General features: G+C 40.6%; 2 protein-coding genes across 6 annotated transcripts in view; one reads left to right on the top strand and one right to left on the bottom strand.

Annotated features, from left to right (window-relative positions):
• SETD3 (SET domain containing 3, actin N3(tau)-histidine methyltransferase) overlaps positions 1–7,383 on the bottom strand; it is a 64,028-nt gene extending 56,645 nt beyond the window's left edge. Inside the window, exon 1 of the mRNA XM_087747669.1 lies at positions 7,226–7,383. The gene's annotated coding sequence lies outside the window, so the exon portion shown is untranslated. The remainder of the gene's footprint in view (positions 1–7,225) is intronic.
• Positions 7,384–7,605: 222 nt separating this feature from the next.
• Positions 7,606–26,231, top strand: CCNK (cyclin K). 5 transcript variants are annotated; one of them, XM_087747671.1, is made up of 12 exons: positions 7,615–7,884; positions 9,130–9,173; positions 9,726–9,992; positions 11,051–11,132; positions 11,736–11,867; positions 12,700–12,805; positions 12,948–13,005; positions 15,359–15,528; positions 17,156–17,442; positions 21,447–21,480; positions 22,571–22,645; positions 24,903–26,231. In XM_087747671.1, exons 3-12 carry the CDS (start codon positions 9,796–9,798, stop codon positions 25,523–25,525), a joined length of 1,764 nt encoding a protein of 587 aa, XP_087603797.1. In that variant the 5' UTR covers positions 7,615–7,884; positions 9,130–9,173; positions 9,726–9,795; the 3' UTR covers positions 25,526–26,231. The 5 variants fall into 5 exon arrangements, with proteins under 5 accessions (XP_087603800.1, XP_087603797.1, XP_087603798.1 ...); XM_087747672.1 differs by lacking the exon at positions 9,130–9,173 and having other exon boundaries at positions 7,615–7,856; XM_009467492.2 differs by lacking the exon at positions 9,130–9,173 and having other exon boundaries at positions 7,618–7,884.
• Positions 26,232–27,327: the final 1,096 nt, after the last annotated feature.

Here is a 27,327-nt window from a genome sequence, read left to right on the forward strand (position 1 = left end):
CTGGAAGATCTGAAAATTTTATCGCTGGTTTTGAAGAATTAAGAAGCTCAACTTTGTGAACACTGATATCAACCTCTATTCCATTCCATTAATAGTCAGTGGAAGAGCATATTGGTAATAATCCATTACATCCCAGTGAAAGTCTGGAAAACCAACTTAAGAAAACAGAATAAGGTGTAGTGTCTATCAAAGCAGTAAAACAGAATGATTTTCACAAACACTGAAATGCTGCCTATACAGGTATTAAAAATGTAACAAAAATCATCCACATGCCTAAACAGAACACTTCTACTTTTAGACGAAAGTTTTCAAAATGATAACTCATAGTCTGTTGTATTTATAGAAGAAAAAGTAGCATCAAATGCTCCAAAAAATCTTACATAGCTTCCCAGAACCAGAGATTTGATACTAGAGGATAACTCGGTATCTGCTAACTTGGGCACCTGTTCTTAGTTTCACAAAATATGCTCTAGTGGCCTACTACTTTCACCTCTTCTAAGAGCATGCAGTAGAAAACTGAAGGATGGAAAGAAAGCTATTCTGCTACTACTACATCATTTCTAAAAGCTGTAAAGAGGTGATACTTTCAGTGATCACTTCCTCCAAGCTCAGGAATGGTCCATCCCTACGTGCAGGATGTTAAGGAAAGGTGGCAGGAGGCCTGCATGAATGAACAAGATGCTCCTCAGAAAACTCCAACAAAACAGAAGAGGTAGAAGTAGGGCCAGGTGGCCCAGGACAAGACACAAGCAAGACATGTTTGAGCATGCAGGGATGGGGTTAGGAAAGCCAAAGCTCACTTGGGAGTTGAATCTGGCAAAGGACATGAAGTACAAGGAGACAGTAAGAATGGCTTCGACAGGTACATCAGGAGCTAAAGGAAGGGAAGACTAGGCAAGGTGTGAGCGTGCTGCTGAACGGGGCAGGGGACACACACACACACACACACACAGACACAAAAAAAAAAAAAAAAGACTTCAGTACTCTATGCCTTCTTCACTGATAAGACCTGCCTTCAGGAATCCCAGGCCCTGAGACCTGGTGTAAGGAAGACTTATCCTCAGTGAAAGAGGATCAGGAAAAGAAACATTTAAAAAAAAACTTCAAGAAATCTCACAGAATCTCACATCGGAAGGGTCTGCTGGGGGTCAACATGTCCAACTACCCTGCTGAAGCAGGGCCACCTAGAGCCAGCTGCCCAGGACCATATCCATATGGCTTTTGAACATCTCAAATAATGGAGACTCAGTCACGAGCCAGTGCTCAGTCACCTTCACAGTAAAAAAAAAAAAAAAGTGTTTCCTGATGTTCAGAGGGAACCTCCTGTTTCAGCTTGTGCCCATTGCTTCTTGTTCTGTCACTGGGCACCACTGAGAAGAACCTGGTTCTGCCTTCTTTGCACCCTCCCTTCAGGTATTTAAATACACTGAGGAAATCCTGAACAGTCCCAGCTCTCCCAGCCTTTCTTCGTATGAAGAAAGTCCCTTAATCATGTTAGTGGCCCTCCACCAGACTCTCTCCAGTAGCTCCATCTCTCTTGCACTGGGGACCCCAGAACTGGACACAGTCCTCCAGCTGTGGCCTCACCGGTGCTGAGTGGAGGGAAGCTGTTGAAGCCAGTAAACTTGGAAACCATTCCCAAACATCTGAAGAGCAAGGTGACTGGGGATAGTCATGCCTGACTAACCTTGTAACCTTGACAGGAGAGCAGTGGATGCTGTTCGTCTCTACGTTAGTAAGGCTTTTGACACTGTCTACCATCATATCCTCGTAGACAAGCTGATGAAGTACCAACTAAATAAGTGGACAGTGAAATGGACTGAAAACTGGTTGGACTGCTGGGTTCAAGAGGTTGTGATGAATGGCACAAAGTCCAGCTGGAGGCCAGTCGCAGTGGTGTACTCCAGGGATTAATACTGGGACCAGCACTGTTTACCATCTTCACTGAAGACTTGGACAATGGGACAGAGTATACATGCAGATTCACAAATTATATAATTGCAGACACTAAAACGCTGTTCACTTTCATTACCTAGAAGCAAATCTGCAAAACTAGATCTTTCAGAAGTCCTTGTCAGAAATATTTCAATACAAAAGTTCTTAAACCCAAAAGCTCCTTCTCTCAGTACTTGAAGTTATTATGTGCCTACATCTATAAACTTTGTCAGCAAGTAAAGATAACCAAATGGCTCCAAGAGTGGCCAAAGACAATTAATCTAACCACCCAGAAGGCCTAACAGGGGCAAGAAACAGCCCGTACCTCATGCTTGGTTGCCACCATCCCCTCCTGCAAAGTAACTCATATTCCCTTAAATTATCATCAGTATGGGCACACTGGGCAAGACCCAGCATATGGGAGGTACTGGACCATCAACATAGGTTCCATGGAAGTGGAAACCCACACATTACATCTTCTTCCCACTCCACTAAAACAATACCATGTGAAAGTTTCGGGTGCTAGTGCTATAAAGCACTAAAGACAAAGGAAGGTCCTGCTATTTCTATTAACTACTTGCTAAGAAATACACACAGCATTTGCAATGTAAGAGACTTCGTTTTATTGAGTTGCATAATTCCATCACTGTATATCAAATCCTAAAATATATACAAACATATACAAAAAGCAAAACCTAAAAATCAATCCATGTGCAAAAGGCTAGAATCAGACTGCTAACAAGAGCCACAGAGATGGACTCCCCTCCTTTCAGTGCAGGTTGATCGCACTCTTAACAGAAACAACTGAAAAGCAACCTATTAGAACTAATACAGTTTACAGACCATCTTCAGCTACAAAGACAATTTTGGCCTACGTTAACACCCTGGCTGAAAACCATGGTGGTTCAAGCACTGCTGTTGAGGCACTTGCAGGACAGGTCAGCCAATTCTTTCAGAGATATTGGGAAGACATCCAAGAATAAAACAAAACAGGAAGTAGATACTTATCTGTCATCCCCTAACATAACAGCCTTTAGCTTTGGGCTCAAAAAACCCTTCTGAAAAGTAAAAGAAGTCTCTCACATTAGAAATTATATTCTATTTTGATTCTTAATAGGATATTAGCAGCTGCAGTCTCAGAAACATGCCTTTTGCTTTATGTCTGCCTTATGTATTACTTAGATGTGGCCAGCTTCAGAGCATGTAACCACCTGTTCGTAAATACTCACTTGAGATAAAACTGATCTCAAGCACAGTCATTCACGTCTCTGCATGCTTCAGCCCATGGCTAGAAAGAAAGGTGCAATCCTCCCTGCACCTGACAGGTCTGCTCCTCTAGCCTGGTAACAGATCCCAGAACTGAAATGCAAGACTTTGGTGCTAATTCTTCCTTACTTCAGAGAAATAAAAAGCATTAGCAGACTTGCTGAGCAGTATGGGAAGCGGTAAAGGACAGACAGGGATAGACGGAGCAACTGGAATAGTCATTTGGTGGAAGAGATGCAGGCAAGAGCTAATGTAGGGCAGAGCAGCTAAAAACAGAAAAAGGGACCAAAGAAGGTTACAGCAGAGGAAGGGCAAGAGCAAGAATGCAAAGCAATGTTAAAACACTCCTGGGCACTCAACTTGCCTTTTAATTACTACAACACAAGACTCTGAAGAGTCTAGCTCCAAATACAGAAGACTAAAGCCAGATACCACTACCAAGCCATTTTTATGGTACAATGAAGAACTCCTAGTGTACTTCATTTAGATTTGAGAGGTCCTTTCTCGTAGTTTACACTTAGTAGTCTTGGTTAAAACATTATTAAACATCTAAAACCAGGCCCAGGAAGCTGAAGTGTCTCTAAGAAGTTAGCTGGCAAAGGATCGCCAGAATTAAATTAACAATCCCCTGTTTGCTATAAAAAGCTGTACCATCACAGGTTTGCCAACACTAGCACGAGCCTAAAACATCTGGAAAAGAGGAAAGATTGAACCACTGCTGTATATACTGCATGCATCTACCCTGCAAAGAAAAAACTATTAATCCCATTTTGGTTTCAGGTTAAGGAAAGAATGATAGTATATAAATATTACTGTGGTACTAGGCAGAAGCAACTCCACAGAATAATATCAAAAGAAGTTACTAAAAATCAACTAAATGTTTATTTGATGCACTTAAAGAACACCAAATCCAACAAATTTAGCTAACTGTTGGAAAGCAAATTCCAAAGACATTTAGTCTTATAATTAGAATCCAAGAGAACACATCTTGACAATATTCTGACTTGGGATGCTCAAGATACTCCTAGATCTACTAAAAAACCAAGTAAGTACCGTCAGTTTGATATTATTCTCCCTTCCTTCCCCCCCCCCCCCATTGCAGTTGAGCCTAGTTAGATACCAAATACAAGACTGCCTCATAAATTAAATATAAACTTCTGGTAAGAAATTATTAATTTGAAGGCAACACAAAATGCTAACGGGCAAAGAAAAATGGATACATCCAAGACAACATCCAAAAGAAAAGTATTTATTTCATAACTACTATCACTTTTGTCAGCTTGCTAATTCTGAACTATTACATTAATAACTATAGGATTGTCCTTACATCCCCCCATCTTCCATTGCAGCTTTCTTAGGCAGAAGGAGTGCTTCTTACTATAAACACCTCACTGATCTTCTAGGGAAGATAGCTTACTTACTGCCCTACAGGAAACAACTCAAGCTCTTTCGTAATGATTAATAACCCCCTTGCCTCTCTTTTGAACCAACTCCTCATACAACTATTTGACTGGAAAAGAAAAAGTATTTACTCTCTGCAGAAAAGAGGCAATAAATGGACTGTTAAACTCTACCACTTTGCCAACCTACTTCAGTTTAGCTCTTCCTGAAGACTCCCACACTTCTTGTTCCAAATTCCTTTTGAGCAGAATTAATTAAAAAACCCTAATGTACTGTTTTTATTTGCATGTTTCTAAATATGTTCTTAGTTTAGAAAATATTAACCTCACTTTGTAAAATATGACTCCTGATTGAGAATGAAGCAAGTCACTCTGACTTCAGTCATCAGCATGGACAGAACAGAACAGCCCAGGCCTCCAGAAAAACTTGATGCTTAAGCCACAGGCATCATGATGTGTCCTTTAACAAGCACTGAACACTGTGACATTCTGGTAGTAAAGATACAGAACCTCTGAGATCTCCAGTACCCTTAAACTGCCTCTTTCAAAGAGCAACCACTAGAACACTCATTTGCTGAGAACTGCCCAATACATCAGTTTAACCGTATAATCAGCACCACTATGATAAAGTATGTAATACTTTAGATACAGTAGACATGTCTAAGCTCATTGTATTTATTACAATAGAAATATCATCAAGCAGTACATTTTTCCATGCAGAGAGGCATAATATGGCTTATTTTTAAGTTATGTACAAAATTGAAATTAGAAGTCTATTTCAAGACTCAGATCTGACTTCAGCTACAGATCAGGCCATCTCTAACTGGGAACAGTAACATAGAGGTTACAAATGATTTCAGGGTTTGTGGCATTTCTTCCCCCAACACCCCAAATCTATTTCGAGGCACACCATGCTACGGATGTATTTTCAACTCTACTTCAGCATATACTTCAATCCAGCTTGCTAAACATAACTGAAAGCTCTATTAAAGCGCTAGCTGACATGCATGCTTGAATCTCTACCATATTAAATTACTTAACTGAGCAAAAATATCTGGAAACACCCCCGCCTTTGTGCCCATCGCGCCATTCCCTCCAACAACTTGTACACAGGCTTACTATTTTATACCAGGAACCAGATACCGGACACGCAGAATGCTACAGCTGTTTACTCCCCTACAAAATACTATGTTTCACTTTACAGTGACAAGCTTACAACAACTGAAAGCAGAAAACACTTGTGAGACATTAAGCTAACATTAGTAGCAATTTTCACAGAACAAAGCTGTCACCTGAAGAGACAGGTGCTTACGGTACCCGCTCTTAGAAGGGACAAACGCAATTTGCTTTCAACTTTATCTCCCGAGCAAGTTTAGGTTCCAAGGAGGAGTCCATCCAAAAGAGCAGATACCATGATTGGGAGAAGAGCAGCCTTAAACTCTTGAAGCTGTGAGGGACAGCTTCCAAAAGGAAGAACCAAGCTTGTCCTGACAGCTAAAGATTGCCTTTGGGTAAAAACCCGAATGCCACTTTAATTCAAAATTTAGGAAGTTGCTAAGAATTCAAGACAAATGCAGAGCACAGCCCCAGCTTAAGCAACTCTAAGCAAGTGTTGCTGGGTAAGAAGGAAGATGAGGAAGGGTTCACGAGAAGTTCCGTCTCAGCAGCTGCTGTAGTAACAGGGGGAGGCTGAAGCGCCTAGGCTGTTTCAGGAGTAGCACCCCTGCAGATAGACAGTTTGAACGATTTACTCTCATTTTAAAACCCACCTTTTTCCTCCAAAGGTTTAACCCCTTTACTAAAGCAGGTTGCAGACTGGGTGAGAAAAGCAAAGAAGCCAGAGCACTCTCCTCCTGCCAGAGGAGGACCCCGAGGAGCCCCATATCAGCAGAAAGGCTCCTGAGCCAGACCCCGAGAGCCGGAGGTACGGCAGGCTCTCCGGAACGCTGAAAAAGTAGGAGCAGGGAGTATTCAAAGTGTGTCACGCACAAAAAAAGGAATTACATCACGGGGAAAGCAGTTTTAAGCCATTTGTTTCCTCTGGTTTCTGATCAGCCTCTCGGGGAGGGGGGGGGGGGGATGGGACAAGGGAAGCGAGCGTGAGGACGCGAGTGTCACCGCCTCGCTCCCCCGAAACCCGCGCAGCGCGGGGCGAAACGAGACCGGCCCGCCCACGGCGGCGCAGGGGAGCGAGGCGGCCGCGGGGCCGCACGCCGCGGCCGGTGGGCGAGTGGGCGCCGGCAGCCGGGCCCGCGCCCCCGCCGGGGGAGGGGGCGGCGCTGGGCGGGCGCGGCCCGGCACGCGGAGGGGCGTGGCGCGTGGGCGCCCCGCGCGTGGGGTAACGGCCGCCCGGGCCGGGGAGGAGGCCGGGGCCGGCACCGCGGGGCGGGGGGGGAAGGAGGGGGCGGCGAGGCCTGGGCCCGCGGAGCGCGCCCCGGGGCGGCGCGGGAGGGGGTGTCCGGAAAGAGCGGCGCCTCCCGCGGGAAGGGAGGCGGCGGGGCCGGCCGAGGCCCCCGGGAGGGCTGAGGCGAGGGGCCCGGGCCCCGCCGGGGCGGGTGGGGGCCCGGCCGAGGGGGCCCCGGGCTGAGGCGGGAGAGGGGCCCTGGGGCAAGGCCCCGCCTTACCTCCCGCGCGGCGGCAGCTCCGGCCTCGCCTGCTGGGAGCGGCGCGGAGCCCCAGCCCCTCACGCCGGACACCGCTGCCCGCGGGTGGGGAGGCGGCGGCCGAGCCCGCCCCAGCCCCGCACTCCCGGCCCGGCCACGCCCGCCGCCGGCCACGCCCCCTCCCTCGCCCCGCCGCCGCCATTGGCCCAGCCGCCTCCAGCCGGAAGGCCCCGCCCCCTCCGGCGCCCGTGGCGGCCAATCCCCAGCGACCGCCCCTTCGCCTTCGCTACCGGTCTTAAAAAAGGGCATGGCAGCGCTCCCATTGGCCGGGATTTAACCCACGCCTTCAGGTTTCTACTGGCTCCCACGGCTTGTAATCTTCTCCCTCGGGCTTTCTGATTGGCCTGCCCCAGGACGACGGGAGCACGTCGCCCGCCTGCTTCTCGCGCTGCGTAGCTGCTGAAGGAGACGGGATTGGCCGGGGGGTGGGGGTTGCCGCTTCTCATTGGCCGCCAGGCGGCAGGGGCTCCGTCCTCGCGCGCTATGCCCTTGTGACGCTGACGTGATGACGCACGAGCGGCCTGGCCTGGTTCCCAAGATGGCGGCGCGCAGGGCGCGGAGGCCGCGCTGTCGTTAGAGGCTCCGCGCTCCGGTGGGGTTTCCTCTCCCGCGCCTGGCCTGTGAGTGCGCCGCGCCCGACTGGGGCCGCGGGGCGCCGGCGGCTGGGGCCGCCCGTCCTCCCGGGCCGGCCGCTGGCGGGAGCCGGGGCCTGGGGAAGAGGGGAAGGGAGCGGGGAGGCCGGGGCGGGGAGCGAGCGCCTCCCCGGGCACCGGCAGCCTCGTCTGCGGCGGGCGGGCGGGCCGGGTCTGGGAGGAGCTGAACACCCCCGCCCGTTTGGGGGCTGTGGGGGACGGAGCTGGGCTCTCGGTCGGCCGGTTCTCCTGAAGTAGGGTGTAAAAAAGCCGGGATCGAGCTCCCGTGTTAACGGGGTGCGTAAAAAGGCAGAAGAAAAACTTCCATTATTCCGTTCGGTCGGTACGGTTTGCGTTGGGGTGCTCGAGGTGGTTCGGTCAGGACGGTTTCGGGTTGGTGGTGTAAATTCTTGGCTTTGTGTTCGGAAATGCTTCTGCTGCTGATAGAAGCAAGTCTCGTCGCTTCGGGCGACTTTAATGTTAATTGGGTTTTAAACCGTTCAGAGCGCTAGGAAGCAAAGTAACTTGTAGGGAAGAAGAACCGTGACACTTGTAAAAAAAATAACGCTTTCTTGGTAAATATGGTGGGAACGTGCGGTCGTGGCACAGCGCTCTTTTGTTGGTTCTGGAAATTGCTTTAAGTAGGCATTCGCTTATTTGTGGCGGAGCTTGGACTGGGCTGTGACCGGCACTATTAGTTGTGAAGGCTCTTCCAAAACCAGCGCGGAACCAAGACGGTTTCCTTTATTCTGAAAAAGAGAAATTTTTTGAAGTTGAGCGAGGCGCTGATGGCAGGCATCGTTTTTCTGGCAGTTCATGTGATCTTCTTCCATTTTCAGAAGGGAAACATCTGGGAAATTAACAGCTTAATTTTAAGAGTTTTAAGTTTGGGTCTTGCTCTGGCTGTTTTGCTTAAAGCAAATATATTGCATCATATGTTAATCATTATTTGTTATGCAAACCTGTGCAGGTGACTGCAGTAATTTGTGCACAGTATGTGTAGCGTATTGAATTATAGTAAGAGTAGTTTTGTGCCTGAAAGAAAGGCAGCAAGACAGTCTTCGTTCTGGCTTTAAATTGAGGCACGGCTGAACATCAGTCATAACTCAAACACCAGAGAGTTGCCTGCAGAGCTTTGTGATGTAAATATACATACGCTAAGTGCTGGTAAACACGGGAAAGCAGCGTGCCCTTTGAGTGTAATGAACTGCCTTGTTTTGGGGACGATTTTAGATGCCACCGTACCGTACAGACTCGCATCGGTTGTCTTGATCTTGGTATGTGAAAGAACGCTACTTTTGTTACCTTTTTTTCCTTCAAGTAGTACAAGTACAGACCACTTTACAAAGCTTTTTTCCAAGTGGTTGCTGCTATCTTACCACCCAGGGATATTTGGGAGACCAAGTGGGTATTTAAGTTGCCATTCAAACTGACCTAATGAATGTGTTTCCTAGTTATGAATAGTGAGTTGATCCCCGCCCCCAGCTTTTCAAGTCTTGCTGCTACCCTCACTGAATTGCTCTTCTTTATTTTTTGGACAAAGTAGGTGAATGCTGTTCTAGTAAGAAGTAGCAGATATTGTTGATAATGCATTCTTGAAGTTTCTTTATTAAACAGGTAATAGCAAAGATAACCTATATCTACATCTTTGAATTGAATTTGTAGTATATGGGGAGGATAAGGGCAAGGTTAAATATTACTTGTCTTTGAGTGTAGAAAAAGTCCCTTCCAACGGGCAAGGTTAAACACTATTCCTCTTTACTCATCTTTGAGCTGGGGCCGGGAAGTCCCCTTCATTTTTAAAGAAATCCTTTTGTCTTTTCTTAAAGGTTCTGAATCGACTATCTGAAGACTTCCTTTTTGAAAACTTAAAAAGCAAGAACAATTCTGTTTTAATAAATGAAGGAGAATAAAGAAAATTCCAGCCCTTCTGTAAACTTGGCAAACCTGGACCATACAAAGCCATGTTGGTACTGGGATAAGAAAGATTTGGCACATACACCGTCACAGCTAGAAGGGCTTGATCCAGCTACTGAGGCACGATACCGCAGGGAGGGGGCCAGATTCATATTTGATGTGGGAACACGTTTAGGGCTGTATCCTTTAAACTTGTGTTGGTATGAAATGTCTTTGTGAATGGGGATTTTCAGAATAAAATGTACAAGAAATGTCATGTGCTTAGTTAGCAGTCCAAATGTTTCTTAATCATTAATCAAAAATCTTTTTGACTTTACTTGCCTTTTGATGGAACGTGTTCCTACACAATTTTTATCCATTCATTGGGTAAACAAGGTTTCAACTGAACCATTTTGGCAATACAGAAGGTGATACAGATTTGCCGATTAAGGATAACTTTTGGCAGTTACAAAACTTCGTCTCTTACTACATGAATCTACGTAACTTCTCAAATTTTGAATTTTGCATTCATTTTTCTACATATTTTGCCTCTGAGGCTTCTAAACTCTGCCCCCCCACTCTTGGGTTTTTGTTTTTGGTTTTTGTTTGTTTGTTTGTTTTTGTTGTTGTTGTTTAGGTTGGGATTTACAACTCTGTGTATATTAGTAAGTTCTCCCCACTGTCGCACTCCCCTGTAGACTGCTACTTAAACTTCTTACTTCCTATATTCCTATGCTTCTTTTAATCTCCTGAGTTCTTTGTTTATCTTCACCTGGTGAAGGTGAAATCTTACTCTTCTCCTTAAAGAGTAGGGAGGATGTTCAGATTTTGCTTACGTTGGTAGGTGTGAATAGTTTGTAACTTTCCTTCACACCAACAGTGTAATGTGAAGTGATAATTGTTCTGGTCCTTCATATGCCTACTGCTGGCTTTGACCTTCTCTGAAGCAGGTATGGTTTAACACAAGGATGACCCTGCGTGGATCCTTCTGGAAACATGATCAGGACTTTGCACACTTTGAATAAATGCTTTAGGTATCAGCTGCATCTGTGCTCAATCACAGTATTTACAGAGCGTCAAGGGCTTTTGTGGCTTTTCTTTCTAAAGCTCCTGTTTTACTTGCAATGTTTTCTAACTGGTCACTGAACAGACAATTACTGGAGGTACTTGATACAGCAGAATGTATCTTTTCCTTTGTGCATGTTTGTTTCTAAATTTGTTTTATGCCCTGTTTGAAAGTCCTTATTCTGCACCACAGACATTATGATACTCTAGCAACCGGAATAATTTATTTCCATCGGTTTTATATGTTCCATTCCTTCAAACAGTTCCCAAGATATGTAAGTATTTACAATATTGATGACCTAATACAGTGATTGCACTAGGCATGGACTATTTGAAATGGTGATAAGTCACTTGGGTACTACTGCTGGCCACCACTATGAATGATGGAAAATAAGCATTTTATGTTTTAATCATTACAGCTTAAAATACACTGTTCTTGCTTGTTTACGTATTTCTGTTTATGCTTAGAAACATTTATATTGACGTTGCAGTTACGTCTTGCTGATAACACTGTTCTTTAGAAAGAGTAACAGCTATAGTTCTGGCACTCCTGTATTGGCTAAAAGAAAAAAAGAAGTGTAATACCATCTTAAAACTGCCTGACAGACAATGCTGAACCAGGACAAATTCTGCTTTGGGTTTCTGACCTTGAAATAAGGTGGTATAAAATGCGCAGTCCTGCAAATTCTGTATTTTTCCTTTGAGGAAGTGAAAGTTTAAATTAATACTATAATAAAATTAGAAATTAATATGCTTACTAAGTCCTTCCTGGGACACTTCTACAGAACTGTTAATGGAAACTGACAGTGCTTTTACAATGCTATACTGTATTGCATATCCACATGCAGACAACATTATGAAGGCACGTTCTTTTTTAGGTGACAGGAGCCTGCTGTCTCTTCCTAGCAGGAAAAGTTGAAGAAACACCTAAGAAATGTAAAGATATAATTAAAACAGCTCGTAGCTTGCTAAACGATGTACAGTTCGGACAGTTTGGAGATGACCCAAAGGTAAAAATACTCATGTTGAAATTGACTTCATCCTGTTGTACTCCAGCAAAGTGACATACATTCATTAGAGCCCTGGCTGATTTTCAGTTGTTCTAAATTAAATTATATGTTCAGCATACATTTATGGCTCTGTTGAGTGATGTGATAGGTAACTAAGAAAATAATTCTTGCTAATACAAGTAGTTTTGGGAGCCTCCTGGGATAATTGTTTGTATAAAAAGTTTACATCTGATTTCATGTAAATTCTGATGTTATTTTGCAAATTAAGTAAATTTGAGTAATTCTGGTGAGAGCTAGAAATGTCATCAAGACATAAATCTCATTTGACAGTCTTAGTGTCGTTTCAGGAAGCAATTAATAGCAAATCTTAAATCAAGTAAGAGAACTACATCTCAAAAGTATTGAGAAGGTTTCTGTTTAGAATATTTGACTTAGCAGAACTACGCTTCTCTCAAAATTTGCTTATTATAAATAGCAGAAGGATCTGAAACTCGGGAGAGAAATGTGGTGAGAGCTTACCTTTTTGTTATGCTTTTGTATATTCGGCACTTTCGTGCTGTGTCTGATTCGGTTCTTTCCTCCATGGAGGAAAAGGAGTTTTAAACACCACATCCCCTCTCCTGACTCAAATAAAAGTGAAGAAAAAGTATCTGGGTTTAAAATAATGTTTTAAGTTGGAGAGATTTCTGTTCTCCTTGGAGACAAACTCTAATTGAGCAAAAGCAGACAAACATGTCTGCCTCAAGATGCTATGTAGTCATGCTTTATACCAGCATAAAATATATGAGTAAAAGAAAGAATAATATTGTGGTTACCTTGTAACATTCTCTAGGAAGAAGTGATGGTCCTTGAAAGAATCTTACTACAAACAATAAAGTTTGATTTGCAAGTGGAACATCCATACCAATTTCTTCTCAAGTATGCCAAACAACTCAAAGGTAAAATATTACAGGGTGAGCAAGTAACGCCTGTTATTAATTTTCAGAACTTTATTCTTGCATTGGTAATGTAAATTTTCTATTCCAAACTGTTCGTTCTTCCTAATTTTATTTCTTACAACTTTTCTGATTGTTTTTTCAGGAGACAAAAATAAAATTCAAAAACTGGTTCAAATGGCATGGACATTTGTCAATGACAGGTAAGATACTTCTAGGAAACCTTTTGAAAGTGAAATAGTTACTGTTGCTTACTTTATTCTGGGATTAGATATTTCTTTGACAAATATTTATGTTTTCTTCTTGTTATATATTTTCTTGATCGTGTTCATCAGTTTTTCTTTCCATCATTACTACGATAGTTCCATTGAGCAGGGAATCTAGGATGAGTATAGAAGTAGACCATTAAGACCTTTGCAACTTTGTGGTAATGATTTAGTGCTGCATTAAAAAAAAGCTACTGTTTGAAAGGGCCAAACCAAATTATAGATCTCCAGGACAGGAACTGGCTTCTTGCCCAATCTGTGTGGCACATTCTGAGAAAAGAAGTCACTTCCCAATTTCCATTGTGTGGTCAATCTTTTTTTTTTTTTTTTTTTTTTTTTTTAAGCAATATTTTGTTAATAGTAAACTAGCCATTAAATTCAGTGAGGAATACAGTTTTTAGTGCTAGATTTACAGTTTCTTGAATAATGGATTTGCAATACAAGGATTGCATCAGTTAACAGGAGTGTGTATAGAAGCACTTTTCATGTGTCATGTGGTATTGGGAAAAAAACCCAAAACAATTCAATACACTTTAGTCTTGTTAAGGAGGATTCTACAGCGCTGGGCAAGTTAATTCACCAAGGACAGTTAAATGTCATTTTTAATTTCCATAGCAAACCCTTAAGGAAATGCGTAAGAGGCCTCACTATTCAGAAATGCTAAATACATTGCTTTCAGTTGCACCTACAACAGTAGAACAGTAAGAGAGGTGCGTTTTTATTCATATGCGTAATTTGAAGTAGCCCAGCGTGGGTCCGAATTCTGTAGGTATCAGCTAAACTCTCCAAAGTAATTTGAGCAGAAGGTTGCTTAGCGTATTTGAATGTCAAGAGACGTTTACTTCAGCTGCTGTCAGTCTTGCAGGTGGTGATCTTACAGGTAGAACAAAAATACGGCCTGACTGTCATTGCTAAGTTTGTCAGGGAAAACTTCTGTTATGTATCCATCAAACTTTGGACACTACTGTACTTCGAATTAGATGGTGTTTAATAATTCAAGAAGTTTAATAATTAAAGAAAATGCACTTCAGGAAAACATTAGTATGAAATTGGAGCGATTGTTTCAAGTAATACTTATCTCTGTTCTTGAGAGGCTGTCTTGTGCTGACTTAATAGGCACCATATTAGAAGTGTACTTGTTTTCTGGGATCCTGGGAAAATAATTCTGTACTTTGCACTAAGGCCTTTAGAATAGGGGATTCTGTTCTTATGCAGCCACAGTACGCCCCCCAAGTAAATGTCGTGAAAGTAATAAGAAATCAGTGTTTTAAGAGCTAGTCCTTGTGTCTTTTACTGTTTACTGCTGACCTGATTCTGCCAATGTTTAAGTATCCCATTGGTCTTCAGTTACATGTAGCCCACTGGAGAGAAAACAGATTTAAACCACTGTTTAGGCTACTGTTTTGATGAATTTAAGGATATAATAATGAATTTGTCAGTGAATTTGCAGAAACTTAGCTGGATAGCTGGTTCTAAAATTCTTTAAGCAGATCCTATGTTACAGAACCTATGGAGGAAAAAGAAAAAAGGGAAAAGAAGAAAGAGAAAAACAAAATTTGTAATTAAAAATTAATATCAGGAAGCAGAAACTTTGATTATGACAGGAACTTACTCAGTTAATATTAGTAGTACCAATAATACCAGTTATTTTAGCATTCGCTTTTACAAAGGCTATTCAAGAGAGAACCTTTTGCAGTTTTTACAGCTTGATCTAAAACTTGCATCATGCTTGACAAGTTGCTTTACAAGTTCAAGTTGGCTGTTCTGTGGGGGGTTTTTTGGTACTTAAAACATTTGGAAACTCTAAAATCCAAATGTGGGCATCGTTCCCTAACCACTGTAATGCAGTGACAGCACACTTGTAGCAACGAACATAAACACTATATTTAGTTAACACTACAGGTGAGACTAGAGTGGAATGTAGCTGCCCATACTTGGAATATAACGCTGTGTTTTCCCTCCTCTTCCACACCTATATAGTGTTAGGTTTTCCATTTTTAAACTCCAAACTTGATGTTCCTATGTGGTGTATTGCTTCTGTAGGCATATACCCTCTGTATTATCTGTGTAAAATTACCTTGTTTCATGATAGCAGTAGTGCAGAAACAGTTTAGTTTTGTAGACTCTTTTGTTTAACAAGGCTCTTAATTAAAATTGTCTGAGATGTTAAAGTGTGGTGGGATTTTATACCCTGTTAATTATAGCTGTCGTACATTAAAGTGTTGTACTTTGACAATCAGAATTATCTTCAGGGTTGTGTTTTTTGTTTTGTTTTTTTTTTATATTCCAGTCTCTGCACTACACTGTCACTGCAGTGGGAACCTGAGATCATAGCTGTTGCAGTTATGTACTTAGCAGGCCGTTTGTGTAAGTTTGAAATACAGGAATGGACATCAAAACCAATGTACAGACGATGGTGGGAGCAATTTGTCCAAGATGTTCCCGTTGATGTCCTGGAAGGTATGAAAAACATTTGCCACAAACAGAGGAGTATTTCCTTTAACTGTGTGATCTAGGTCACTGGTAAATGCAAATTGCTTTATATCTGGGTTTTAGTCAAAATAATTGTATGGAGTATGTAACTCAGGACATATGTGCTTTGCCTTCACCAGGTTTTTAATTAAACTTATAAGCCTGGCTTAGTCTGGCAGCATCTTTAGTTATCATGATTAGTCTTCTGGTCAATATTTGCTTTTCTACTTGTTTATAGTTTATAATATAGCTAATTAGCTGCTACATTGTTGTGGTGTGTGTTTGGTTTTGTTTTTTTTTTTTTTTTAATGATTCCCTTCTCCCCATTTTAAATAAGCAGCTCTATGAACACTGGAATTAATGGAGCCTGGCTTCCAGTGGTTTTCTCATTGATGGTTGACCTCTTTAACCAAATTATGCTAGGGTTGCAATCACATTTTATGGTGTACCACAACTGAGGAACAGATTGTGGGGGATGAATGCTGGTGTGTGGGGGGGTGAATTCTGATAGGGGATGAATTATGGGTCTTTTTCATCAGAACAGATCTCTTAATACTATTCCCTATGTGTGTATATATTGCTCATATTTACATGCTGCTTGTCCTCTCGAGAGAACTCCAGGAAGTTCATAAAATAAAGCAGGACCCCTCTTGAATCTTGTTAAGTAAATTGTGGTTATGTGGCCACTAATTTGTTTTTATTGAAGTTTTTACTAACTTACCTGATCTAATGTCAGGCTAAGCATACTTCTAGTTCCCTACATTTCTTTAGAAACTTCCTTTAAAAACTGATGCTTGTCACAATCTGATGTTTGGTTCTAAGGAAGTTTGAAATGAAACAGCGTGTGTTGCCGTTCAGGTGGTCTAGCCTTTGTTGCTCTTGGAACTTTTAGGTGAATACCATACAGTTCTGGTGATTTCTTAAATGATTACTTGCTCTGCTTGTATCATGGGTTTTTTTCAGAGTTGCTTCAGTTTCAGATAGATCTCTGCTGAATCCCTGCCAAAGAGGGTTATAGAATGGGAGTCTCTCCAGTTTCTGCTACTGCATCAGTGAATGCTCATTGAAAGAACTCATTTAGCTTTTCTAGAAAGGTTTTCTTTTCCTTTAGTGCTGCTCTTGCACCTGGTTATCAGTTGGTCCTCCATGTTTTCTGACAGACTTTTAGTTCCTAACACGTTGGAAGAAGAATTTAGTACTAGTCCCTTTACTTAGTTTCCTGAAACTTTTTTGACTGACCTAATTAGAGGTATATTTTTTTTAACATTCCTTCACTCTGTTACTATATTACTATCCTATTGTTACACTGTTACTTGGCTCTCCAAGCACACAATAATAACATATGGTATATTAATACCAGGACACTTTGTTCTTCTTGTGGAAGGTGTGCATATACATCTACATATTGTTTAGCATAGGCAGAAGAAACTCAGAAATGCAAGTATAAATTGGAAAACACTGTTTTTAAAAAATCAAATCAAATATAACAACGGGTAATATTTACAATTAATTTTCCTGAACTTGATGTCCAGTAAAAAGCTTAGTTGATTATTGTGTATTAAATGTATACTTGTACATTATGGGTTTATAATCTTTTGCATAATTTTTTTTAAAGACATCTGTCATCAGATCCTGGATCTATACTCACAGGGAAAACAGCAAATGCCTCATCATACTCCTCACCAGTTGCAGCAGCCACCATCTCTTCAATCTACACCCCAGGCACCCACGGTACAGCAATCACAGCAATCCCAGGGTTCGGAGCAATCACAGACTCAGCAGCAAAAAGAGTCGCAACAGTCAGCACAACAACAACAGCAGCAGCAGCAGCAAACACAAGCACAGCAATCTAAAAAGCCCTCTCCTCAGTCAAGTCCTCCCAGACAGATTAAAAGACCAGCAGTAAGTTTAACTTTGAACTTTAACTTGCATTTTATTTTCAAGGTGATCTGATGTCCATTTGATTTAAAGGCTGCAGTGTGCAGCAGACTTGTGTTTGCTTTAAGAATGAGCCTGGTGATTAATTTTGTATGGTAGACTTTTGTTGGTTATATGGCAAGTATGTTAGTGTAGAACAGCCTTTACAGTTTTGGCATACCACATTCTCATTCCACTTGAGGCAAAACCAATGGAGAGACTTTTAAGTCAGCATGAGCTGTTAAGGTTCTAACTCTCTTTGTGGTTCTGTGCTATTGAATTTTGTTGCAGGTTTGATTTAGGGAAGGTCTTTTGTGCCATACCTGAATGTAGAGATGTGCACAATGCTGGTGAAGATATTATTTGACTTTCTGGTCTTTGATTACAAATTTAAGAGCATGGTGACTTCTCAAAGTACATCAAAATTCTTAGAAGTCTTTCAAAATAATCTAATAACAGTAGAAGCCCATAAATGCATCATACGTTAAAGTCTCACTTCGTATTATCACTTTATCATTGAAAATAAGAAAGTACATTGGCAGTTGGATAATACCACGAGTACTCTGAGTGCTTTTCCACAGTTATCAAGTCCAAATGAAGCTTTCAGACCTTAACGTACACTTCTTGTGTTTTGTGGGGTTTTTTTCACTTGTAAGTTATTAAAAAAAAAAAGTGTTACAAGTGTTACCCAAATCTTCTTGCATGTACTTAGTAAGAAGAGCGTTTTCAGAAGTAAAATCTTTGGAACTAGTCCATTTAGGAAGTAAATTTTGTACAGCTTTTACAATTTCTGCTCTAACTAGTAATTAAAGCATGCCCAGACTAGAGAACGGACATCAAGGGGCGGGGGGGGAGCAATCAAGACAAAAAAACCAGGAAGAAGCAACAAGTGATAGAATGAAATGGAATTGGAAGAGTGCGGCATCTTCATGATAGCAGCCTCCCCCCAAAAAAAAGAAAAATGCAACTCTAAAACTTCGGTCTTGTAATTACAAGATATAGCCTACTACTAGAGGAAAAAAATCTGCACTGAAGTATGTAGTTCTTGCACTGAACTTCAGAATTGTTCAGGATAGAAACCTGATAAAACGTGTTAATTAGCTTAAAAATTGGGAGAGCTCTTTATAGGCAGTATGTATTTCTTTTCACACTTTTTCTACCATCAGCATAAACTCAGCTTGGGTTGTCAGATTGGTAGGGCAGGGAACTCTCTTCTGATTTTTCTTCAACAGAAATGACTGGGACAGTTTGGCAGATCAGAAACTGTAAATAACAATTTGGATTTTTCTATGGGTGTCCATCTGATTGTAAGTTGCTATGAATGCTTGCTCATTCAAGTAAAGACTCCACCTTTATTAGTACTACTGATTTCACCCCATCCTATGGATTAATGAGCTACCTCATAGAAAAAAGTGGTACCTTTTGCATGGATAGTATCTGTTGTTCTTTAACAGTCACCTCTGGTCAAGCCCTCAGAGCAACTTACCTCTTCTTGAAATGAAGAGTTTGAGGTCCACCACCTAATAATTAAGGAAGTGAATAGTACGGATAAAAAGGTAGGTCCTGGTACACTGTAGGCATCCAGAACAAATATAAAGCAAAGGGTGACTCCCAGGAGGAGTTTTGTAGGAGAACAGCACAAACAGCATGAATTTGAGAAAAGCAAATGTGATGATCTGAAATCATTCTTTCTCCAGAAAGCAGTCTAGGAGAGCAAGATGTATAATGTTTGAAAGATTTGCTTGGCACTTCTAAGATGTTCTTCAGTTAGATGTACCATAAACGTTACTTAAAATGTTTGCCTCCTTCTATAAATAGGGCTTTGCATGACGACTTTGGTTTGTACAGAACATAAATACACTTTGTTCCTGGAGGCCAGATTTTCCATTTACATGAACTCTTACAACTCCATTACCTTCTACTGAGCCAAGATACTTTCAAGCAGCTGAGGCATTGGCCCATGACTTCAAGACCCATACCAGATGTCTAAAGCATCTGCACATCCTCTGCATCTCTGGTGGTGAAGAGCACTTGAATGTTCAGTTGACTTCACTAAAAATATACTGGTGAATCATTAGATGTAAATAGTATATTTAGTTTGATGAAACTAAAAATTGTTAGTAGGGACAGTTTTAATGCACATAGAAACAGCACTAAAAGAACAGTTCTGTTGTGGTATGGATTGAGCTTATCATGAAAGTATTAAATAACAATCAGCACGCTTATAAATCAGTAATGTTGACCCTGGGATGTCATGACTGGAGCAGTACTAACCACAGTGCAGTAGAAGGACCAAAAAAAGCTCATCTATAGCTGCTGTTATTAGAGAAATTCTTACAGGCTTTGGTTTTGTTGCTTCTTGATTCTTTCTTTTTTTTTCCTTCAGCATCAATACAGTTTAAACTAATGTTTGTGTTTCTGTCACACAAGCTATTTGGCTCCAGTTGCTTGTTCTGTTCTAATGGTGTACACCTCAGTGACACTATTTTCTGAACATTGCTCCATGTTAACAAATGCACAACAACCAAATTGGTTACCACTTGAAGTGATCAACTGACTTCACAGAATGAGTGAGTTTTGGAAATGGTGCAAGTAGTGGAGACTTGCTTCTGTTTGAAAGTGCAGGAGATCTGATGTTTGCATTCAGTTTTACAGACAAGGAATTTAGTGCTACAAAATTGAGAAAAGACTGCCCAAGTGAAATGAAGGCAGCCGATGAGTCTGTGAGAGTCACCAAGGAAAGTATGTATGTTTGGAATGGGAAGATAAAGATTGTCCTTAAAAAGTAGGAAAGCAGCTGGAAGGTGGCTGAAGATGAATTGAAATGTCTATCAAAGGAATGTAAGAATGAGGTAGCCTCAAGCAGTCCTTGGGTACATTTGTATTAGACAGCAGAAATCTTGAAAATACCCAGCAGAATTAAGGAAAACTCAGTGTTCAAATTGGAGTGAAATGCAAGTCCATTCTTGCTGCAGGAAGTAAAGTCATGGGAACCAAGCAACAGTTGGTGAAAGTAAAGCCACTAGATAGTCCCTTAAAAAAAGCCCTTTCATTCAAAAGACAGAGAAGCTATCTACCATTCCCCTCTGACTTTTATCATTAATTTTAAATACATTTGTAGCTAAGCTTATTGTACTTAATTTCGGTTAGGTTTTCTGCTTTTCTCAAAGACCATCAACTAGCCATCTCAGTTGGACTAAGGAAGCTGGAAATATTTTTCTTACTCCCTTGTCTGTGATTCTTAAAAAAAAAAAAAAAACAAAACACAACAAAACAACAACAAAAAAACCCCATCATCCTTCCAATCACAAGTTTTTGGTTGGTTTAAGGTTTTGCACAGTGTGCATGAATTTTTTTCTGGCATAACATTTGGCTTTTATACAGTGCTTTCCATCTGAAGGCTTCTGAAATGTTTTACACTGAGCAACACTTTCACTGCCCTCCTGTCCTGGTAAATAAAGCATAAAGGCCTGAAGTGATTTTGGCAAAGGTTGAATGACAGGTCAAAGCAGAATCGGGAACAGAGGCCAAGTCTCTTGCTTTCAGCTCAGTGAGCAGTGTACTGGACCAAGATGTATGTGCAGTGGATGATAAATAAATTAAACGATGTAATACTCAACAGTGAGAACAGCAGGAAATGCTGTATCTAAAATAGCTGCTTTTTTTTTTTCCAGTCTTTTCATTCTGCCAGTTAAGCTGTGCTTTCCCAATGGAATTTGACTTAGTTCAGAGTTTGTATTGGATCTGTCTAAAGAGATTGGACATTATTAGCCCCCTAATAAAAATATAGGAACAAACAAAGGGTTTGTCCTGATACCTTTTAGGGTAGGGAGGAGGAAACTGGTTCTGAGTTGGAAACTGGTTCTGGTTTAGTCAGATCTGTACAAAAGTTGTACAGGCTGTAAGTTGTTTCCTGTTTTGCTCGCTTGTTACCATTTTAAAATGCTTAGTATTTTGCTCTTATTTCCATCTTTTTTTTTTTTTAACAGGCTGTCTCTCCAAAAGAAGAAACAAAGACATCAGGTAAATATGACTATTCTATTCATGTTGCTTTCATTTTACTGTTTTAACCAGAATAAGTCATTTGCCAGTCATTTGCCAATGTGCACTTAGTTTGTTTGCTTACAAGCTTGGCAGTTCTAAACTATTTTGGTCCTAATAATGCATCTTTAAATATACACTGTAACTATTTTTAAAATGTTGCTAACTGTAAAGCTTGAAAGAATGGAGTATAACTGTGCCCCAAGAGTCCCTTAATCCAGTCTATTCAGTAGAAGTCTTGCTAAACTACTCAACTCTCAATGTATAACTCCATGCATCATTTGGAGTAGTTCTTCAGCAAGCTGTGGGACCTTGAAGTGACTGAAAGTACCATGCCATTAAGTAGCTGTACTAATAAGAAGTCTGTTGGTAATCAGTGGCATTTGTAATTGGTTGTTGGCATGGCTGCCAGTAAAAGGCATTGTGTGTCAATATATGGTCTAGCATAAGAAATGCTTCACTGCAGTGATCACATGTAGTTCTTTTTGCTTGTTTCTTTGTGGTTTTTTTTTTCTTCATTTTGCTGTTTTGGAAAAATGTATTTCAGGATAGCTAGGATGTGATTCTGTAACCTTTCCTATAAGTCTGGCACTTCTGCCTCTCTGGCTTTGCAGATAGATTCCAGACAGCTGTCTCTTCTCCCTCCTCTCCCCTGTGCAATTGCCATTTCGTTTGATTTCTAGACACGTTTCCCTAGCAGAGCATAGTTCAACAACTTCTGAGATTTCTTTTAATTATTTACAAGTTACAGTTTTGTGCTAGAAAACGTACACGTGCTCATCTTCACTTACATACTATTATTGGGACAATTTGTCTCTAGTTATAAAATACATAGCTTGAACTTGTAGGTGTGTGTTCTTTTGGAAGACTTGTATGTGATACTTGATGCCATTTTATTTATACAAAGGTCTTGATTTTAGTTTTCTTTATTAAACATGCCTAGTATATAGGATTTCCACTGTACTTTTGCATAGTGTAATATGATGTGATAATCACTAGTATGAGACCAGAATTGGAATTTGGAAAATACTGCAGAGCAATAGCCAATTAGGAACTTCCAAATGTTTTTTAGAACCACCACCACCATCTAAAATTCCTAAAATTGAAACTTCACATCCACCAATACCTCCTGCACATCCACCTCCAGGTAAGCTTTTATTTTCTTGAACACATTTATTCTTGCCATTCATTGCCTTCCTTTTCATTCAGATGGTGGTAACGGTGTGGGGGCAGGCGTTGTTGCCTTGATTAATCAGCTTGGCAAGTAAAAGCGTTAGGCAGATGAGCTCCAAAGGGAATTTCATCGTAGTAGCACAGGCTTTTCCAGACAGAAGCAAAAATGTTATGATGGAAATAAGACTATACTAGGTGGACAAAGGCAAAATAAAGCTGTGACTGTTAAAGGCATAGAAGACTAAAACTAATTGTCACTAGCAGGCAAAAGGGGACTTACGTTCTCAAAAGGATGGCAGCTGCTGTATTGTATTAGTAGAGTAGCTTCCAACTGTCCTATAGAAGTTCTCAATGTTACACCTTTCGTATAGAAATTCTGCAGGTGTGTAACTTCTAAACAATAAGGAGGATACTTCTTTGCTGTCCCAAAAGTGGACTTTTATCTGCCAGAGAACTTTAGCACTGCACACATGCCTTATGTTTGCAAAATAAACTGTACTGTTTTAAAAATCTGCTTCCAGAGCCTTGATGCATTAGCTGTCCTTCCAGTGACCCTTAAATATGACATAAATATTTTATAGAGCACGGTCCATAATGTAACTGTAAGATGACAGCTTCTAACAGGGAACTACAAGAGAAAAAAACAGTGCTCTGAAATATAGTAGGACCATTTTTCCTGTTTGTTAAAATCTAATTAAGAATGAAGGGGTTCTTCTAAATAGTATGGTCATTATTCCTTCAGCTGTTAAATCTTGAATGCACATCTTGCATCCAGAATGATTCTGAAAATGAGCAAATGGGGAAATTATTGCCTGCCATAATTGAGGAGCTAGAAGTCATTGAAATCATAGGTATCACAGCCAGCATACCCACCTTGCATGATCTGATTTTGTAGCTATCCTAGGGGACAACTTTACTGTTAAAATTATGACTGCTTAGATAAGGTAAACCCTATTTAGGCAGGTAACGAATTTTTTTCCCTTGTTATCTAAAATTTTCCTCTTATAATTTGTTTATACAAGCAAATCATTGTATAAGCACTGAAACATTTTAAGAACAGTCTTTGGAGGGCAACTCTTGTCTTTTGGGGCTCTGAGGAAAAATCAGGCGAAAACTAAGAACATTTATTGACCCAACGAACAGAAGTACCATAAGGTGGATTTACCTCAAATTCCGTTTAGCATTGTCAGTTTAGTTGTTGCATTTTACTGGAAATGACTGCCCTATATCTGCTTCTGAATAGTTTTTCTTACTGAACAATGTTTTAGATGTTTATATATACAAGCAAGATGGATGTCAAGATGCCCCAAACTCTCTTTTTGTTGGGTATTTTAATACTGACTGTATGACCATACAGAGATGTTGCCATTAGGTCAGTCTTCTTATTGTGGTATTCCTTACTATATAATGTCTGCATTAAGAGGAAAAAAAATAATTAAGATTCTTATTTAAAGAGAAGACAGCTTAAAGCATGCTCTTCCCAGAAACGGCCAAGTATAATTCTGTAGAATTCTGACCTTTTTATGAACTTCCCCAGACTGTCAGGTACTGAGTTCCCTGAAACTAGTCAGTGAAGCCAAGCTGAGCAGATTTCACGTCCCAAGCAATCTATCGCAATTCCTTACTTACCCTCCGGTTTTCTTTTTTCTTTCATTTGGTAAACAGGTTTAGAACTAAATGTTAAAGACTTGAGACTTTTCGCCTGTATTCTCAAATAGTATTTCACAACATGGGAGACGTGTGTGTGTACATATATATATATGAGATATAAATGTATAAGAGAGATATTATACATTACATAATCTTATATATATATATATATATATATAAGAGGTAGAAGGGAGGCCTGTACTAAAGAAGATTGAAGCACTGATCAAAAGATGTTTGGCATCTTGGGTCCCATGACTTTTTAAATCTGCTAGTTGTGATTCTGTCCATCCAGTCTGCTAATTGCTGCTGATTGTAGAACAGTATTTAAATTATAAGAAAATAGTAATAAGAATGGAAGATGTATTTAACTTTTATAATGGGAAAAGCCAAACTTGGAGCTTTGTTACGCAGCTTAGTTATTTTCTAGTGATAGAAGAAGGTCTGACTGGGTACCACATGGCATCCAGAGACTTAGAGAATTGAGTCCTCTTTTGATATGTTAACTGGAAGAAAAATAGAAAGTATTCAGAAGCTGTTATTGCCACTGTCCTTCAAAAAATAAATGAAATTTTCTTTTCCAGAGCGCAAGCCTCCTTTGACAACTGCAGTTTCAATGGGAGAAGCAGAGCAATCTACTACTGTGGACTCAGTAGATATGCCAAAGGTCCAGATTCCTCCCCCTGCTCATCCTGCCCCAGTACATCAACCTCCACCTCTGCCGCATCGTCCCCCACCCCCACCCCCCACCAGTTATATTACAGGGATGTCTACTACGAATTCTTACATGTCAGGGGAGGGTTATCAAAGTCTTCAGTCCATGATGAAAACAGAAGGACCAACTTATGGAGCTTTACCACCGGCCTATGGACCACCAACTCATCTACCATATCATCCTCATGTCTATCCTCCCAACCCTCCACCACCAGTTCCACCTCCACCCCCTACTTCATTCCCCCCGCCCAATATTCCACCTCCTACTCCTGGATATCCTCCTCCACCTACATACAACCCTAATTTCCCACCTCCAAGACTGCCTCCAACTCATGCAGTACCACCTCATCCACCTCCAGGGCTGGGAATGCCACCAGCTAGTTACCCCCCGCCTACTGTTCCCCCAGGTGGACAGCCACCTGTACCACCTCCAATTCCACCGCCCGGTATGCCACCTGTAGCAGGACTTGGACGTGCTACGTGGATGAGATAGCATGAGGTAATTTGCACGATATCCCTTTATGTTGATTAGGCAGGAGTAGCTAGCCAAAACCTACTGTGTAAAGATGAAGAGAAGGGTAATTTGTATAATTTAGATGAAGAAATGAGGAGGTGAAATGAAAATTTAGCTGATCTGTTTGCAGTATTGTTTATGGTGAGTTATATAGGCTTCTAGATTTTACTCAGCTTTGCAGTATCTATTCTAACTTTATACATTTGACTTAAGTTTAAATTGTCTTGAGTTATTCCAGCACTGGATTACTTTGTACTAGCAAAACCAGCCATATTGGCTCAATTATATCAGTAAGAAGAAAATTTCCTTCTAGAAATCAGTGCCTATTTTTGAGTATCAAAATAGCCAGATACCATGAAATTTGATCTATAGTAAGAGACTTCATTTTTAGTAATAATTAAAACAACACGATGTCAAGCATAAAAGCTACTTTATTTAAGAGAGATTCTGAACGCTAGCTGACTGGGATCATTTTGAGATGTTTGCCTTGCTGATATTTTTGTTTTGGAATGTACTGGTATCTTAAAGTATTGTATGTTTACACCTATTTGGAAATTCCTGTACATAATATATATATTTTCTAAGTGTGAAAGTCTGAATGTAACAACCTACTGTGATGTACATCCTGGTTATAAATGGGACTACTTTGTTCACATCTACCCAAATAAAATTGGTTCTGAATTTACTGGATTTCCAGGTTTTTCATATTAGTTCAGAATTCATAACTATGGTACTTACTGCAAGGTATTTCAGCAGTGGTCTCCCAAATCTTACTCATCAGTTTATTTAAAAAGAATGTGTTTTATTTTATTCAACTAGAAGTATACACTATCACAATCAATCTCTTACTTCATTTTTACTAAAATATTTCAAATGAATGTTTTACACACATTATCAAAAAAATCTGTACTATTACTTTCCCTCCCCAAAAAAGCCAGAGTGGTTCAATAATAGGTAAAAACGCGTGCGAAGGTCTAAAGAATTTCGCTATATACACAACAGCAGGTGCTAACTTTTCCAGTTCTTTGTAAATCATATACAGAAAATATAGCAGGGCTGTAAGATCACATGTTTAACAGAAATCAAACTTTAAACTGATTTCTAAAGCAGCACAAATAGACTTTCCCCACATTATGAAAAATATACAATTTTATCACTTTACAGTCATGCACTTTGAAAAAGATCAGTAGTACTCTTCCCCCAGGGTTTCTAAAAAGATAAAAGGTCACTTTAACACTGATTTCTTTTAATATCTAATATTTGGATAAAAATGTGCCATTCTCAAACAAGGTTGTGCTCAGCAGTCTTATCAAGGTGCAAAGAGCCAACTGAAGCTGGTTACGCTGCGGCATTTCAGAAACTTTTATGGAAATGCCACTCACTTCAGTCACTCCAACAAAAGTCAAGGATGTGATCTTACTTTCCTTAAGCAAGCAAAGTCCGTTTGTAAACAGTGGATGCTTTCTTTGCCAGAGGATTGCAGAACCCAGGGCTTCAATCTTGAGGAAATTAACTTGGACTATTGCCCCACATATCTCAGTTTAATGGCTGCTATTTCAAGGGATGCTCCCCTCCGACTTAATGTACAAAGCTCCTCAGGCAGTTTTCACTGAAGACTTGGCGCATAGATAAGTGAATTTAAATATGCATATAAAACATCTTTTAGACAACTGAAAGTTCAGCACCCAAGTCATCCTGTAAAGTCATTGAGTGTCATTTTACCTCAGGAAGACACTTTATAGCTCAAATGGAGCTAAGTATGAAGAGTAGCAAGCCCCCCC

This window comes from Nipponia nippon, unplaced genomic scaffold (genome assembly GCF_047370975.1).
Source record: "Nipponia nippon isolate SJK-2023a ecotype South Korea unplaced genomic scaffold, ASM4737097v1 scaffold_11, whole genome shotgun sequence".
NCBI classification, from domain to species: domain Eukaryota; kingdom Metazoa; phylum Chordata; class Aves; order Pelecaniformes; family Threskiornithidae; genus Nipponia; species Nipponia nippon.